General features: G+C 48.6%; 1 protein-coding gene across 1 annotated transcript in view; it reads left to right on the forward strand.

The window, feature by feature from the left end:
* LOC306955716 (acid-sensing ion channel 2) overlaps positions 1 to 17,756 on the forward strand; it is a gene marked incomplete at both ends in the record, with an annotated part of 417,073 nt that overhangs the window by 388,943 nt on the left and 10,374 nt on the right. The window contains one exon of the mRNA XM_079547072.1: positions 12,724 to 12,851. Within this exon, the coding sequence (XP_079403198.1) occupies positions 12,724 to 12,851 (128 nt within the window). The remainder of the gene's footprint in view (positions 1 to 12,723; positions 12,852 to 17,756) is intronic.

Genomic DNA, 17,756 nt, shown 5'->3' on the forward strand with positions numbered 1-17,756 from the left:
AGCAGGCAAAGACTGTCTGAGCAGAACAGAAGAGTGGAAGAAGAAAAAGTGATCAATTATTCAGCCTTTATAGAGGTTGAAAGGAGAGCAGAGAGAGACAGAGCTGGTCTCTCATCAGCTGGCCCGGCATCATTTGTAGCTCTGCATTCATGGATCCCTAATGGTCGAATGTGCGGAGGGATGATGGAATGGGAGAGAAAATCTTGAGTGCTATGAGGTCTTCATTCGCTCAGATGGGTCTTGGGGGGCTTTGTTTGGAGCTCCAGGCATCACAGTGGCACAGCCATTGCCCCATGTGGGATCTTCTGCTGGATGTCTTCTCCTCCCATTGTCCCTTGTGTCCGAGAAGGAGTGAGGGAAACCAAGCCCATCTCTACTGGAGAGTTAGGGACAGGGTAGATGACAATCCTGCAGAGTTTGGCAATGGCTTGTTGCATCCGTGGGGCAGGAGTGGGTTTGGGTCTCCCACGCAAGATGTTCCCACCTGTGATGGAGTTGGGTGACTTTCCTGCTCAGTGGACAGCAGAGTGAGATTGCAAAGCCATGAAGCAATACAAATGAGCTGTTAGAGAGCTGTGTGACACGCAGAGCCATCACTACCTATGGAAAAAAAAAAAAGAAAGAAAGAAAAAACAAAGCATTTGGGGGCTATTTAGGGTTGCGTTTGGCATGCAGCCACGGGGACATGTAGTTTGCTACCAAATACACTGAAAAACTGGGGAGCTTTATGAGAGAGAGGGCTGCGACTGTGTTTTGTTTTATCAGATTTAATATTTTTGTTGTAGTTATTACTTCCACTACTACTATTTAAGTGGAAGCTTATAAAGATTAGAAAGGGAAATGCCATCTGCGAAACTTGGCCGAGTGACAAATTCTATTACATGATGCCGTTACTCAAATATTTTGGAGAGCGTGAGCAGCGGAGAAGGGAAGCGACTGCCATTGCCTTCTGTCAGATGTGTGTGCAGACGGGAAAGTCTCTTCTCTTTCCAATGTAAGGTCAGCACGAGAAGAGCCAGGCAGCAATTCCTCCAGCATTGCCTCGTGCACTGCTGTGGTGCACTCTGTGGGGTAGTCATAGAATCATAGAATGGGTTGAAAAGGACCACAGCGCTCATCTGGTTCCAACCCCCTGCTGTGTGCAGGTCGCCAGCCAGCAGCCCAGGCTGCCCAGAGCCACATCCAGCCTGGCCTTGAATGCCTGCAGGGATGGGGCATCCACAGCCTCCTTGGGCAACCTGTTCCAGTGTGTCATCACCCACTGAATCTTCCCAAAGGCTCCTAATTAGGTGCAGTGCTCCTTGCTTTTCTGCAATCTCCAGTTTCCTCTGAACCAAGGACCTCTCTCCATCACTACTGCAACCTTCAGGACATCCAGGTCACATAGGTTGTAGTCCAGTGTAATTCAAGGGTAGGGCTAAACCAGCTCCACATTGCAGCCCCAGCGTGAGCAGTATCAGAGCCAGTTCTGGAAGAGAGAAGATGGCAAAAAATCCTGTCTATTTCAGAGATACCCTGATGGAGATGCATTTGTCATGCTGCAAGTTCTTATCTGAGCATGTTCCCAAGGGAAAAATTGACACATTTTAAGGATACACAGCAGTTTGTTATACTCTGTCCCAGGAGCCAGCAGCAATTTATCTTCAGTGTCTCATACTCATGCCCTCCAGTGCAGATATTTATTTCTGTAGATAGCAATGGCCTCATGGGCTTGTTAGTATGGATGTTCTGTGGGCTGCCATAAATACTGCAATAGTAAAAACAATAATTAAGCATTATTGCAGCAGTACAACTTCATAATGAGCTTAAGAAAGCCACAACCTCATAAGCAGGATCCCCTCTCACCTCTGGCTTCTGGCTGTAACCCATCCCATTGCAGCCAAGGGAGGGGGCCAAGTTGTTGGGGGTTGGGTTTGGCCATTTTGCTTCCCCACCATGGGATGTGGATACACAAGAACCCATGTGAGCCGTTGACATAAGAATAATGGGCAGCGGTGCAGGAACTCTCCTGTACCCCAGTACAGGGCCAGAATTAAGCTTTCCAGGGGCAAAATTTTCTCTTGGGGTTGGGATTCGGGTCTGTAAGACCCCAATGGTGCAGATCATTGGGGTCAGGTGAGACAGGGGGATGTGGAAGGCAGCTTTTGCATCTTCATAACGCAGGGGTCTTCTCAACCACCTGGCTTTGCTTATGAGGAGCTGCCTTTCTGGACCCACAAAGCCTTGTTGTTTCCAGACCATTTGATTTCCATACTGAGCTTCTTCACTTCAGTTTATCTAGCTTGGGTTTTATTTTATTTTATTTTATTTACTTCTTGCAACCATTTTCCTGTTGATGGAAATGCTCCCTTCTGTTGTTTGCCTCGGGTGTATTCATAAAGAGAACTCGTGTCTACATTCAGCCTTCATCTCACCAGACACTGCACAGCCCAACCTGTGCTGGACTCTTCCCAGACTTCAGGTTCTGCCCATTCCAGCTCCTATGGTGTGCTCCTCTCATCACCCCATCCATCCTGCAGCCAGAACCCACGATGGTATTTCCAATGTACTTTCACTACCAAAGTTCTCTTAGATCGTTTTGGTTGGAAAAGGCCTTTGAGGTCATCAATCGCAGTCTTCATCCAGACCTGCCAAGTCCCCATGTTTTAAGGTCCATTCCAACCCATCCATGCTGTGATTCAGTGACTTTATGAACCCGAGCAGCTGTGGTCAGCTCTGAGATGGCAAAAAAACAGAGAGCTGAGCTCTCTCCTTGCTCTGCCTCTTTGCAAACCCCACCTCACCTCCCCAAAATCTGGTTCAAGCCACATCTCATGCTCCATCCAGCTGCTCTAATTCACCTCTCTCCTGCTAACCCCTTCCTCACCATGCCTTGTGAAAGCTCAGAGGTAACTTCTGACATCAACCCACCATTTGTCAACTTAAACCTCCAGGTTAGCAGTGATGGATTTTCTTTTTCCACCCCCTCCAGCAAACCTCCTGGCAGCTCAGTGGGCTGCCCCGCTTCCCCAGCAGTGCCACACAAGATGTGATTTTCACAAGTTATTTTTATCAGAAGGAAATATTAGACTGCCTGCTGCCATACAAGATCGGTCCATGTCCTGCTGGCCTTGCCGTGGGCAGCAACACAATGCAAATATTTTTATATATAGCATCCTCCATATGCGGCGGTGCGAGAGGAGAGGGCTGGGGGCAGCAAGGGTACGGCAGTTTGGGGGCTGGAGGTGCTGATGTTGCAAGGAAGCAGCAAGGCTTTTTCGGTAAGATGGGGCAAGCCTTGACTGTGCGAAATAAGGAAGAATGATTGTCTGGACAGCAAGGGCTCAGTGGCGTCTGAATGATGGGAGTGGGGAACGTGTGCGAGTGGGGAGCTGAGATTGGAGGAGCCCCCATCCTGACAAACTGTTGGGGTAAAGATTACTGAGTGGGGAATGCTCTAAGGAAATGGGGAGGAACCAGAACGCAGTGTGGGAATGTATGAAGGAGAGTCGCTGGGATTCAAGTGCAGGGTTGAAAAAATCCTAAATATCTCCAACGTGACCTGCAGCTGAAGCATTGCTTTAAATGTTTAAAACGCTTACCTGCTTTTCTCCCTGTCATCAAGCAGGGATCTGAGGGCTCTTTTTTTATTCTTCTGCCCTTTCCTCGCTTCTGAAAAAGTCATTTGTTGACTTTGGGTCCTTCCCAACACTCACACAAATGCATGAACAAGAGAAGCATTTCCCTCGCTGATGTACCTTAAATACTTAGTTAATCTGGTTATTTTTTCCCCACTTGGGCTGATAGAGTAGCTCTTTCCTGGCATTTTGTAATCAAAAAACACATCTGATGTGCATCCTTTTCCATTAAAAGAAGTGTTTACTTAGTCACCGAGTTCACTGAAGTGCTTGGAAATTACATCATTCAAAACACTGACATTTATAGGCAATGCAAATTAAATAGACATAACCAGAGATGTCAGAGCATGCCGAGTCAAGGTTTCTCCAGGCAGTGAGACCTGCTCTGCCCGTGCCTTTCTTCAAATGTCCTTGCTCCAGTGCTGATTTTATTGAATGCCTCTCTAATTCTGGAGCCTTCCCACCCAGCCTGGCTCTGTCTTGAGGAATTACTTCTTGCCAAAAGGATGCAAAATGAATAGAGCTGCCCCCCAAGTGGGGGTGTGGCTGCAGGGTCTGGTGGGGAGTTCCTTCCTGGAGATGGGCTGGTGGAAAATGAACAGTTGTAAGCGGTTATTACTCATCAGAGTGGCTGCAAAGTGATAAAATCAGGCAGGTGCTTGGGAGGTGCGTGCTCAACCATAGAGGGAACTCACATCCCTGCAGGATGAAGAAGCAGCAAGAGCAAATCCCAGATGGGTGCCTCTGGTGCCAACTTGAGAAGCATCCCTTGGCATGGAAAATTCAGCTCTGCTGCTATGTATCGGTCCAACAACCTCTGTACCTTGGTGGCACGCACCTTGTAGATCCTCATTGCACGTGAGGTTGTCCCTTGCTTATGCCCACCCCCATTTCTCTATTTCTTCTTATTCTGTCCCACTTTGTTGCACCCTCCCATGGGACCACACTCCTAGGGAGGTTTCCCCATCCCATCTGGGATGTAAATGGGTTCCCCATGCACCAGTGATGCTCAAGGCTGGCAGATCTCCGTGGTACCTCCCAGAATCTCCAGCTTGCTAAACCACCTCTTACAATAGCTCTGCCTAATGCAGCTGGGATGGCATCTCCTTCCCATGTGCCCGAGGACAGCAGCATTGCCAGGACCCAGCCTGGGCGCTGGGAGACCTGCTTCCATCTGGCTCCTCATGAGCTGAAATTAGCAGCAGCTTTCTGACTGTTTAATATTTCAAGATGTTCTGAGCAAAGCAGTGAGGCTCTTGGGGAGGGGAGATGGAAGTATGTGCAAGAACCGCTTCTGTACCTTTAAAATCTGGCCTTTGTCAGTATTATTATTATTATATATATATTTTTAGCTCCTTTCTGTTCCTTGCTGAGGTGCAGTTGGCAGATGGGAAGCCCTGGGGGGAGCCCCCTCTGTGTGGGATGCAGGCAGCAGCCGGAGGGAGCAGTTCTCCCCTCCTCGCTTCACCTTTCAGGCAGCATTTCAGCTCCGGGGACCCCGTCCCATTTTCAGCTCTCCTCCTTCCTGTGATCTCCCATCCCTGCAACATGCAAATCCTATAGGATGTGGAGGTGGGAAGTGAGTATTTGTCCGTTCCCCCCGAAGAAAACAGCCCTAAAAGCAGCATCACCCAGCAGGACTGACCCTCCCTGCCCTGCTGTGACCTCACAGTGAGGATACAGGTTAGGAGATGTTTGTTTTGTTTGTTAAACTTAACAGGGGTTGAAACAAGGAACTGAAATATTCATTGCGGGCTCCATGCCGTCCACTGAAACCGCTTTAACATCCCCGGTCTCGGCTTGCTCCTTTTATTATGTAAGAGGCTTTTTAATAATATACTTTGAGACATATGGCCCCTCAGATTTAGTATGCAAATGCAATATGCTTAACTAAAAATAGCTGCTATGCTTAATGTAGTTTATTATAACACCTTCTGTTACTTGGTGAGTAATGGAGTGCGGCTGCGCGGTGTGGAGCTGGTAATGGAGGGAGCAGGGGAGCAGCCCCCAGCCCTGAGCTCCTGCCCTCCCCCACCACAGACACTGGTCATGGAGCAAAAATCACCACAGTAGGTGTTCACTGGGGGGTTAAGGTAAGGAATGGTAGGAAAAGTTTTGCATCCCACCAAGGTATAACGTTGCCTTACATCCCGGAGCGTTACCTCATGTTTCGGAGTCTACATCCTGCATGACTTCTTATCTCAGTTTATCCTGCAGGAGTCGTGCAGTGACCAAATCCCACCATGGTTTTGCTCAGTCTCATGTGGGATGCAGTACTCCCCTCACAGGCACAGGGCTCCTTTTCCTTTTCCTTTTCCTTTTCCTTTTCCTTTCCCTTTCCCTTTCCCTTTCCCTTTCCCTTTCCCTTTCCCTTTCCCTTTCCCTTTCCCTTTCCCTTTCCCTTTCCCTTTCCCTTTCCCTTTCCCTTTCCCTTTCCCTTTCCCTTTCCCTTTCCCTTTCCCTTCTTTCCCTTTCTCTTCCCCTTCCCCTTTCCCTTTCCCTTTTCCCTTTTCCCCTTCCCCTTTCCCTTCTCCTTCCCCTTCCCCTTCCCCTTCTCCTCACCTTTAAAGGTCCCTTCCAATGATTCTGTGATTATTTTGGCTTGTCTGTGCAAACCCCTACTTGCTGAAGCCAAGAGCAGCACCAACCAGGTGTCATCTCATGGTGATGAATATATCTGGATCACAGCGATGCTCCTGTCCCCTCCACAAAGCCATTGAGGCCAGTGAGCCCTCTGTGCTCCCATCACAGCCCCAGGAACGTTCCAGATGCAAGATTTCTGAACATATTCACCAAAGGTGTGATTTCTTAGCTGGGGGAATGATTTAATAGAGATCCTGTATTCCTATTGTTTCTCAGCTCTGGAAGGGAATACCTGAATTTTCCCGTTGGGTTTCTGTAGTGTGTATCGTAGCTGCTGGTGAGGATGAAGGAATTGCCTGGCTCAGTGGGCTGTGGGAAGCTGCAATGTGTTGGCTGTGACTCATCCTATTGTAGGCATTGCCCTGGGATGGGATGAATCACTCTGGGGCTGTCAGTTCGCTCCTGCAATAGAGGGAGATTCAGCAGGGTACAAACTGAGCCCGGATCAGTGCAGCAGCAGCACAGCCCCCTGTCGTGCCTCCAAGCATAGAAAACAGAGAAAAGAGCCCATTCCTTAAGGGGCTGCATGGGAGGGAGCAGGGGGTGAAGCTGGAGGCAATGTCCTTGTCCCAGTGGAAGGAACAAGATTGGGGAACCTGTGGCCAATAACCAAAGGGCTGAGTGGTCTCCATCAGTCCGCTATATAGAACCCACTGAATGCAACACCATCCATCTCATCTCTCATGCTTCCCCTGAAGGCCACACACAGGAGGTTGGGTTTCCCCTCTCCTCCAGCCCCCACAGGGACATTTTTCACTTCTCAAGCATCACCCCCTTCCCACCCAGCCCCATTAGACAACACCCCAATGGGCACTTTGTCCCTAGGTCACCCCAGGGAAATTCCTCATCCCCACTTCCTCCCAGGCAGAGCCCAGAATAGCAAAACATGCAGGACAAATGTTTAGAGATTGTGCGAAAGTTGTGTTGGCTCCATCGCCTGTCAGGCGGATGTTGTCAACCCCCCTCCCCCCCCCCCCAAAACCCTACTGCAAATACTCTTATTTCAGCCTCACTTCATCTTGTTACCAAGCAACTTTAACTGCAGAAAAACACAACACGTCCACGGGAACAAGAGCATGCACAAGGGATCAGGGCTGGTTTTGCTGTAATTTAATGGGTTTCTATGTAATTCCATATTTTTTCCTGTTGAGCTCAGCTGAGTACAGCTTTCCAGGACTTACCTTCCCATGGCTTTTTGTTTAAGTGTATGTAATCAATACATTTTTGTCTAGCAAAAAATGTGAGAGCGTTACGCATTTGCCAGAGCTTTGTGCACGAGCACAATGTGTTTGTGGCAGCAAAACCCTTACAAGCTGCTCCATGGGTGCAATGAGCCCAGTATGCTCAGCCAGTGCCCCTGAGCCTCCCAGATGCATTTGGCACTTCACCTCCATGCCATCACTGTGCCATCAACCCAACCAGAAATACAACAACCGCAAGCAATCAGCATCTTTGCTCCGACCCATCCCGGCAAACAGGTTTATGTGCTGCTCTGCTCCATGAAAGAAGCCCTTGAGCGAAACTACTCACTGTGCACATGCTCCCCTTATATTTTTCTTTTCTCCTCCTTTTCCTACTGCCATGTTTCTGTGTTGTCTGACAAATGCGTAGAAGGATTTATGGGGACACTAGGCTGGTGGTGACAGGGACATGACCATGCAACATGAATTGTGCTTTACAGAGTGTAGAAGAGGCACTGGAGAATATTCCAGCCCACCAACATACAGACCAGAGAGTTGGGTGGAGAGGAACCTGTTGAGTTTTAGCCAGAGCAAGCATAGAGTCTTGTACCTGTGGAGGAATAACTGCATACATCAGTACAGTTTAGGGACTAACCTGGAGAGAGGAGCTCTGGGGGTCCTGGTGGATGACAGGTTGGCCATGAGCTATCAATGTGCCCTGCTGGCCAAGAGGCCAATGGGATCCTGGGTTACATTCAAAAGAGTGTGGCCAGGAGATCGAGAGAGGTGATCCTCCTCCTCTGCTTTGCCCTAGTGAGCCCACACTGAGTGTACCATGTCCAGTTTGGAGCTCCCCACTTCCAAAAAGACAGGGATCTCCTAGAAGGAGTCCAGCGAAGGGCCACAAAGATGGTAAAGGGCCTGGAGCATCATGTGTATGAGGAGAGACTGAGTGACCTAGGTCTGGTCAGCCTGGGAAAAGACAACTGAGAGGATAGGTTTATAAATGTCTGAAGGGAGGTGGAGGCAAATGGATGAGCCCAGGCTCTTTTTGGTGGTGTGTAGAGACAGCACAAGGAGTGCTGTCCTCAAACTTGTGCATAGGAAGTTCTGCGCTAACATGCAGAAGAACTTCTTTATGGTAAGGGTGATGGAACACTGGAACAGGCTGCCCAGAGAGGTGGTGGAATCCCCTTCTATGGAGATAGTCAAGACCCCTCTGGATGCCAACCTGTGTGACCTATTGTAAGGATCCTGTTTTAGCAGGGGGGATGGACTCAATGATCTCTTGAGATCCCTTCCAACCCCTTTGATTCTGTAACTTCAGTAGCAACACTGCATCCATTCTACAGATGGGAAAACTGAGGCAAAGAATGAGGAGCATCCGAGGGGAAACCAAACCTCCTAGCTCTGTGCTGTATCCAATCTAAACCTCCAGGTCAACTAATACAGACATGGTTGAGAAACCATGGACCAGGCTGAGCCAGGTGGGATCTGCTTTGTTTTTCTCCAAGCAGAGGGCACTTCCAAAGCTGTGCACCCTGCAGCACGCGCTGCTGTGCAGCCAGCCTGAAGCATGTGCTGAATTCATCCCCACTTTAATTAACGCTACTGCAATCCTTCAGCAAAAAGAGCAGCTCAGGATTTGTTTGGAAACACTGCCCTATGTACAGTAATATGTATTTATGTATTTATAAAGGCAGTCATTAAGGGGATTTTCACTATTCCCCATATGGGCTGCATGAAGAAATAAATGTATGTGTGCTGCTCACTGAAGAAAAGGATTAGAGATGGGATGAAGGTCTCTGCTCGGGCTTCCCAAAATCACAAAATTGGTCTAAAAATGATACGGTGCAAACCAAACCTCAGTTCCCTTGAATTTATCTTTAAAATCTCCCTGGCACCTGAGCCAGCCAAAGGTTTTCAGTAGTTTCATCTCACCTGTTTTTCCTGCAGAAGGAGCAATGAAGGGACGTGGATTGGTGGGGAAATATCGATGACAGGTGGACGGTTGGGTTGGGTGATCTCGGAGGTCTTTTCCAACCTTGGTGATGCTGTGATTTTATGATTCTGTGAATGCTCTCGTGCTTCTGGCAGCCTTTCTGAACAGCGCTGTTTGTTTTGCTCTTCTTGTTTTTATCAGCGACGAAAATTAATAACTGTTTGTTTTAAAACCAGACTTTGTTCTACAACGTAGTAAATCCATTCCCTTCCCCGTGCGTGATTACAAATGGTTTCCAGCCAGGATTTTCTATGTTAAATTGCAAAGCCTGTCACATTTAAGTCTTTTGCAGGTACTTGCAGGCCATATCTTGTTTTGCTTGCTCACGTTCTGGATGCACAGTGGTTTATCCACGGAGACAGAGCAGTGCACAGCACTTAGGGAAATGCCTGGAATTAAGTCAGAGCTGACCCGGGGAAATGTGAGGCAGATGCAGAAATGGGCAGAATAATTTCGGACCGAAAGTGTTTCGACAAAACAGCTCCCGTTGCCCAACAAGTGCAGCTAAATACAAGCTTTCTCCTCCAACTTGTCAGGTAATTAGTGAAGGAAGCATATGGCATCGCCTGGAAGTGTTGGAAGGGGATCAACACCAGACAAAGCTGGGGAGGGTTGGGTGAGTGGGTGTCACGTGGAAATAATGGGATCGGGAGGAGCGGGAGGCGGCGATGGGAAGGGGTGGAAGCCCGTGGTTCTGGCAGATGGCTGCCTTGGCACTGATGGGGTGGATGAGGATGCTGGGTGTTCCCAAAGGCTCGGTGGGAATGCTCCTTTTCTCTCACTGTTTTGGGGAGGTGGTGGTGGGGAGGGGATCTTCAGTGAGGACTGTGTGTGTGGGCAAGTGTAGGACGTGAGCAGCCAGACAGGGAGCCTGGGTATGCCAACATCCACCCAGTGTCCCTTGGAGGGAGATTAGGCAAACTGTGGGAGAACAAGGCAAAGGCAAATACACCAGGTTTTTATTGTAGTTGTTGGTAATAGGCTTCATAGAACCACAGCATGGTTGGGTTGGAAGGGACCTCAAAGCCCCCACAGCTCCACCCCTGATGTGGACTGGCTGCCCCCCAGCAGCTCAGGCTGCCCTGAGTCCCACCCATGGCCATGGGAACCTCCAGGGTTTGGGCACACACAGCTCTGGGTGGCAGTGCCAGGGCATCAGCACCCTCTGAGTAAAGAATTTCCTCCTAACTCTCTCACTTTTTAGTCTAAAACCATTCTTCCATATCCTCTCTTATCCCGTCCTTACCTTGTCTTGGTAATAGGGCTGTGTTGTTTGCGACAACTGCCATCACGAGAGGTTGGCGGGGATAATTCAGATCATGGTCACTGTGTCTTGGGCAAAAGTGGAGGCAATTATGGTTACATCCCATCTTGCTCCATGAGACTTCAGTTCAGCAGTATCCAAAACAAACTCATCCTTTCTATGCCGTTATTGCTCTGATGTGGCATTTTACATGGGAAACACCTGCAGCTTGCTCATCCACCCCAGTGTGCAGCAGTGATGCTGCCATGCCCCCATCACGACACTGTTTAGTACTAAAAGCAATTTTGTCACACATGGAAGTAAAAATACACAATTACCTTGCAGAGGAGTACTGCAAAGCCAATGCCAGGATTAGCACAAGTGCTGGAGGTGTCGATCAATGGGAACGTGTGGTTAAGAGTGAGTGGTGATGCAGATAATACACCTCCAGCTGGTTCAGAGTCCAACTCCAAGTGGTTGGAGCCAGGCATACGGACAGCTTGCTGACCACCTGGGTTTAGCAAGAGTATGTGAGACCTGGGGAGGAAACTGATTTAATAAATCCTATTTATCTGCAAATTGTTTTGGAGGTAGGAAAGCTGAGCTTTAAAAAGGTTAAATGCTAATAAATACTAATAGCCTGCTCCAGCTGCTCGGTTGGTGAAGGATGCTGAGATAAAATGCCAGAAAGCGGTGCTGGATGCTGTGGGCAAGGAGTGTTAAGAATCAAGTGGCCAATGAATAAAGCAACCTCACAGTCACAGTAGGGCTTTTTGATGCTGATTGTTCCCAAAAGGTGAATGGAGTTGTTTGTGTTTGGATTGGGGATCATTGGATCAGTGGCACAGGAGGGGGCTTCCTGGATCAGTTTGGCCATAGCGTTGTGTAGCTGAGTGCTGAAACCTTGAGGGATGGGCAGCTATCAAAGAGGTCTGGGGCTGACATTCCTTCCTTCTGGTTTTCTGGCAGTGTTTTGGATCAAATACACTGCTGGTAAAAAGTTGAAAAGCATAATAAAATAGTAGAAAAATACCAAGAAATAGTAAGCAAAGAAAATAAAGAGTGACTCATCACCAAACAGAAGTTCTTCAGATGCTTAGGCGGCATTTGTTGGCCCTAGGCATGGATTCCTATCAGTGGGTTGCTGTGTGTTTAGACCATACTATGCATAGCCAATGAGTTCCTTTGCCAGTGAGCCCCCACCTCTTAAACCCACATGCTCCCTGTAGTTGGTTTGGATGTGAGGCTGTAGCTGCAAAGCCAAAGAGAGTTCTGTGCCCCAGTGGGGGAAGATGCCTGTGTGATAGAGGAGCCCAAAGTGCTGGATCAGCACAGTCAGGTCTGACTTGCATCCTTTAACTCAGCTTCTTCAGAAAGCCTGTTATCAGTTGGCTTAGTGGAAGAGGAGCTCAAGATGTGAGGATGTCACATAAGCCAAAGTGAGGAAACCCATAACAGCGCCATGAGCTTGAGCCCGTGAGCTGCAAAGGGCCTTTGTGCATGGAGCAACTGAAGCTTGGGATTTTACACTTGTTTCATTGTCCATGTTATGTTCCAATAGGCTTCAGGTGTGTCAGTGCCAGATATGAGGCTGCAGGGCAGCAGAGGTGGGTGCACACATGCTTTTGGTATCAGAGACCGTACAGATACTAGCACTGACTTTTTGGGAAGGAAAAGTGTATTTGTTTTAGTCATATGGGAGTGCATTTAAAATTCTGCAAACAAGCAGCCAGAAAATGGGTGTCACCTCTTGTTTTTTGTCTTGAAAGTATGGAGAAATCACAGTTCTCTGACATAGGCTGACATCAAGCCCTTGGGATAGAAAGCAGTGAAGGACCAGGAGCCAGCAGACGGTTGTGATCCCAACAGGGAGAAGCATCCCTTGGTGCTTCCCTCCATCATGCCCAGCCCCTCATCAGCCAGGCGATGCTCGCCTGCCTGCGTATCTCCTTTTGAGCAGCACGTATTGACCAGATAAAAGTCCCCAATGGCACCATCCCACCAATCCCAGCTTAATCCCCTGCCTTCTTCTTCCAGAAGAGACGACATTCGAGGCTGGAGTCAAAGTTCAGATCCACAGCCAGTCGGAGCCGCCGTTTGTCCAGGAGCTCGGCTTCGGGGTGGCCCCTGGATTCCAGACCTTTGTGGCCACGCAAGAGCAAAGGGTAAGTCCCAAATTTCATTTGCACACCGAGGTGCCTCCAGTAGGTTTCACCTATGTACTGATGCTCCTTAAGAGGTGATATGTTGTTTTTTTCCACTCCTTGCTCCAGATTGGGAAGAGCACAGCTCTTCTTGTTTCCAATACATTACCCACAACCCTCACAGTTCGAGTCACAGAAGGGAGTAACATTCCTGATTGGCTTTTTGGTGTTTGTGGTTCACCTGTGGCAGTCTCTAAATGTGCTGAGTACCATCCAGCCCACTGTGACAGGTTGCTGTCTTCCAAAAATCTCTCATGCTCCAAGGAGATTAAATGAGACCAGAGGAGTGTGTTTCATTAAGCAGAGCAGCATGAATCCTTTCAGGTTGGCACCAAAACAATCACATTACTTATGCTGGCCAGTGGTGGGAAGCTCGTGGCCCAGGGTGCATCACCATCCCTGCATCCCAGCAGTGGCACGTCACAGCACAGACGGATGCGATGTGATACGGCGTCATTAGACCCAAATCCTGGGTAGGCATTTGGAAAGCTGGGGAGCAAAATAATGTTCTCCCCACTATTTTTGGCCATAGTGCCTTTGCTTCTGACCTTCCTGCTTCATTGCCTCTCTTTTTCCTCCCTGTTCTCATGCCTCCTCTCAGTGCAGCATGGTGGGTCAATGGCTGGAGTAGATGATCTCAGTGCTCTTGTCCAACATTCTTTATCCTATGAATCAAACTGAGAAAAGCGAGCAGACTCTCATGGAGGGTTTGCTGTGATCAAACCTCAGCAGAGATCAGGGCTGCAGAACTTCAGCTCTAAGCATCTCAGCAAAGTCACCACCAACTATACCTTTAAGCCAAGGCATCTCTCCTTGGCCCCGGGTACCAAAATACACCTGGAGGCTGCAGCATTTCAGCGAGGCTCATTCATTACGACGTGCTTGTGTGTGCTCATCCCAGAGATAACGAAGGGTGTGGGCTCCTGGTGGGCGGGCGCCAGGTGGAGTCTTCTCAATTAAAGCAGAGCAATGTTTTGCTGTGTCTTGTGAGAAGTCTGGTGGGCTGGAGAAAATGAGCAGCTCCATTAGCACTCGCTTGGAGTGTAACACCTCGGTGACAGTGAAGGCAAAGGGATCTTCAGGGGCACAGTGAGCACCTGCTGAAGTCCAGAACAGCTCCTGCCCCATCTGTGTCCCAGCCATACACAAGCCAAGCCCTGTCCTCGTGCTGCTCAACCTCCCCAGACTCATTCTTGAGATGCTGCGTGGCCTGGGCAAACCTTGCTGGTGGGTTTGGATGCATCAGCTATTGGAGGAAACGGCCTTGGAGACCCATGGGAGGCATTCTTCATCCTATACCCTTCCATAAATCCATTAGCAGTCACTTTGTGCTGCCCCAGAGGACCTGCTGGGTTACAGCCAGCAGCCAGTCAGTTGGGTGAGCCCACTCACAGCCTGCAGCGAGGACCTCAAGGACTTTATTTTAGGTAGGAATAAGCATAAATGCTGAGACCTGCTCTAAATCTTCCCTAATGCTACCCTTCCTACTGCCAACCTTAATTATTTTTCATTCTTCCTATTAGAAAAAGTGATTGCAAGGGACTGTGTTAGGAAGATAGCTAACTGAGAGAAAAGAAATGAAATAAAAATCCTCCCTCCTCACATCCCTCCTTCAGGAAGGAAGATGACAGTGAAGCAGAATTTGGGAGGCTCTAAAGCATGTCTCTCCTTCTGTGGGCTTTGCCCCAGTTTCAGCGCTGGCAGAGGGCAGAGGCGCATTGCTGCTCAGTGCCAGCCATCCTGGTTTAAGATTGTACCACAAAGCTTTAGTTCATGAGACACAATAAGGTCACTTTATAGCCTAACTGCAACCACTAATTACAAACACTGCAGCACAAGCATGCTACTGCCTTGTCTAATTAGCCCCCAATTACCCCTCTCTTATTACCCTGCCTTGTCTAATTACACCTACCACCCACCATGAGCATCTCTGATTCAGGGCCCAGATTGAGTCTCAATACCTCACCTCCACGCCTGGGGTGGGCATGTGCTATTTCTTCCATAAGTCAGAGCAAAAGGAGGAAAACCCCATGAACATCACCCAAAAGACTGAGTCCAGCCCATTATTGCAGTCCTAAACTGCATGTTTTATATCACCATGGTCAAACGCAAACCATGACAGTGTGATCTCCTTAAATGTTGCTTGAAAACCAGCTGTCAGTCAAAAGAAGCAACAAAAAAAGTCACTTTTTCTCCTCCTTCTGCAGCAGCTGAGCCATCCAGCAGAGTGACTTTTAAGAAACATTTGCCAGGTTGGTGGTGTTAATGCAGTAGTAGTGTCGGAAGCATCCAGGGAGCACTGCAGATGGGGACACTGCAAGCAAGCTGTGCTTGCTGAGTCAGCAAAAGAAAAGGCAGTGCAAGCAGGGGGTTCTCCATAAGAGCTGTTTGTGCTGTGTTTTTCTGCTGTGGACATGTCAGACTGAAGCAATTTCCTCTAATTACTTGGAATTTAGGAGCTAGGATAGAGCTCCCCAATGCTCAGGCACTGCTGGAGGCAGTGCGGTGGCAATTAAAATGGGAGTGGTTTGATGGAGGACGTCAAAAATCCTCTCTGAGTGATTTCGGAAGGGAGCTGGGGCAGTTCACACAGAGACGTGAGACTGGCTGCTGTTTTCTGGGGGTCTTACACTGTGTTACATGAGGAGGGGAGCTGGAAGAGCTGGGGCAGAGCAGAGATGCTCCGGCCACGCAGGAGAGCCGTTTCTATGGCAATCCGTGAGCCTAATGAGTAAGGTTTGTTTTCTCATGAATGAGTCAAATGTGGAGCAGCAGCACAGGAGCTGGCTGCAGGCACAGGCAGGCTGGTACCAAGCAGGGCAGGAGCACCGTGCACAGGGCTGTGCCCTCCAGATCCCTGCTGCTGGTTTTGTGAGGGTGCATCCCCAAATTTCCCTTTTCCCAACACTTTTGGGTGAGCCTGCAAAAAAAAAACCTTGCGTTGTGTGTACCATAGGATCAAGGAGTCATTAAGGTTGGAAAAGACTTCTAATGTCATGTGGCCATAATAGCATTGGAAAGGCTGCAACGCACACTGGCATTCATATTTTGGAAGGCTGATCCATTAAAAAAAAAAAAACAAAAACAGATTCCTCCTGGCTTTGCCATCTTTTCATCCCATTTTCCCAGCTGTGCTTTATGGCATCATTGCTGCATCACCCATGGTGGATGGGATGGGTAACTGCTGCTCCCTGCCACGCCACCGGCGCCGTGCGTTAGGGAAGATGAAAAGCACACTAAAATGGCAATTTCTGCCAACTTGGCAATAAAAATTTAAGAGGCTACAATTAAGCAACAGGTTCAAAGACGGAGCAATATTGTTTTATAGGGCTCTAGTGCGCCTTGGAGACTCATCCCCCTGTAATGTTTGCACGGGACAGAGAGCATCAGCTACCAACAACTGCAGGATCACAGAGTGTAATTACAGAGCCAGGGAAATGGGGCTCAGGGTCCAGCAGTGCTGACTCCTATTTTCAAACAGGGCGTAGGCTGTTGCGTTTGAAAATTGGGAGCAATTAAGTGACATTTCCCCGGTTTGCCAACGCTCACTCAGAGCATCTTCTACCTACAGTCTTACACCTCCTCCTGGAAATGTTAGCTCTCAGTTTCCCTCAATCCCACGTGCTCTCCCTGTTGATTTCCTCCGGTCTGTCATTGGGCTCTAATGAATTAAACAGCAAGAAGCCAGCCAGCAGCCAGCGGTGGCAAAAACATCAAGGGGGATGAATGGAAGCCATTGCAAGGATGTTTTTGTAGGGCAACTGTGTGGTTTTGCTTGGAAAATGGCATTTGGCCTAAAAAGATACAAGGGGAAATGGGCTTGGAGCAAGCAGTGGAAATGAGTCTGACTGAAGAGTGATGAAGATGGAGAGAAATTTAAAGGGCTCCTTTGGGAAGGAGGTTGGTAAGAGAAACTCTTTGAGCACGTCATGAGTGTGTATGGGATGGTGGTCAACAGTTTCTGTTCACCATTTGCTTTGTGACAGGGATAGTAGATAGATTTCCTTTTAAAAGATGGAAAGCCACTTTCTGAGCATAGCAGAGCTCCAGAAAATCCAGCGCACCTCCAGCCTGGGCACCTGTGTGAGGTTGGCCAACGTGGTCCAACAAGTAGAGCCCACATTGACCAGTGGAATGTGAAGCAATACTTCTGCTGGTGGAGGAGGTAGCCAAAGAGGAAAAGGCAGAGCTAATTGCCATTTGATTGTAGAGTTAATTGCCATTTCATCCTTGGAGGGTTTCAAGGCTGGATGGGATTCTGGGCAGCTTGATCTGGTGGGGGGCAACCAGCCTACAGTATGGGGTTGGAGCTTGAGGTCTTTCAGGTTGCTTACAACTAAACCATTCTATGATTCTGTGATTTAAAATATAAGCAGAAGGCAAAGCTCATTGAGCACGGGAGAAAAACACGTGGAGCAGCCACCCAATGACTTTTGCTTTGCAAAATCATTCCCAGGGAAAAGGGAACCTGGAGGGGCTCACAAATCACAGCGTGCCCAAATGAATGTTTTCTCCCGGTGATCATTCAAATCCAGGGCTGTGTACCCTTGCCAAGCACCGCAGGCTGCTGGAAGGGTTAAGCTCTTGTCAATCAAGACAGTTTTATTGGTGCAAATGGGAAAGAACAGCTGCATGGCACACAGCACACCCTGCCTGGGCAGGGAGGCGATAAATAGAGAAATTCCAGCATCATTAACTGGGAGATGGAGACAGGAACCTGCAGCGTGTTCACTGAGCTTTTTAAGCATTTTACAAGTGTTGAAGCTGTCTGGGATTGAAAATCTATTAAGTTGATGCCATTTGATGTCTTATTAAAGAACGTAGGTTTGTGGTCATTATTTCATTTGCAGCAAAAGCAGACACACC

The sequence above is a fragment of the Tetrao urogallus genome, assembly GCF_951394365.1.
Source record: "Tetrao urogallus genome assembly, chromosome: 26".
In the NCBI taxonomy this organism is placed as follows: domain Eukaryota; kingdom Metazoa; phylum Chordata; class Aves; order Galliformes; family Phasianidae; genus Tetrao; species Tetrao urogallus.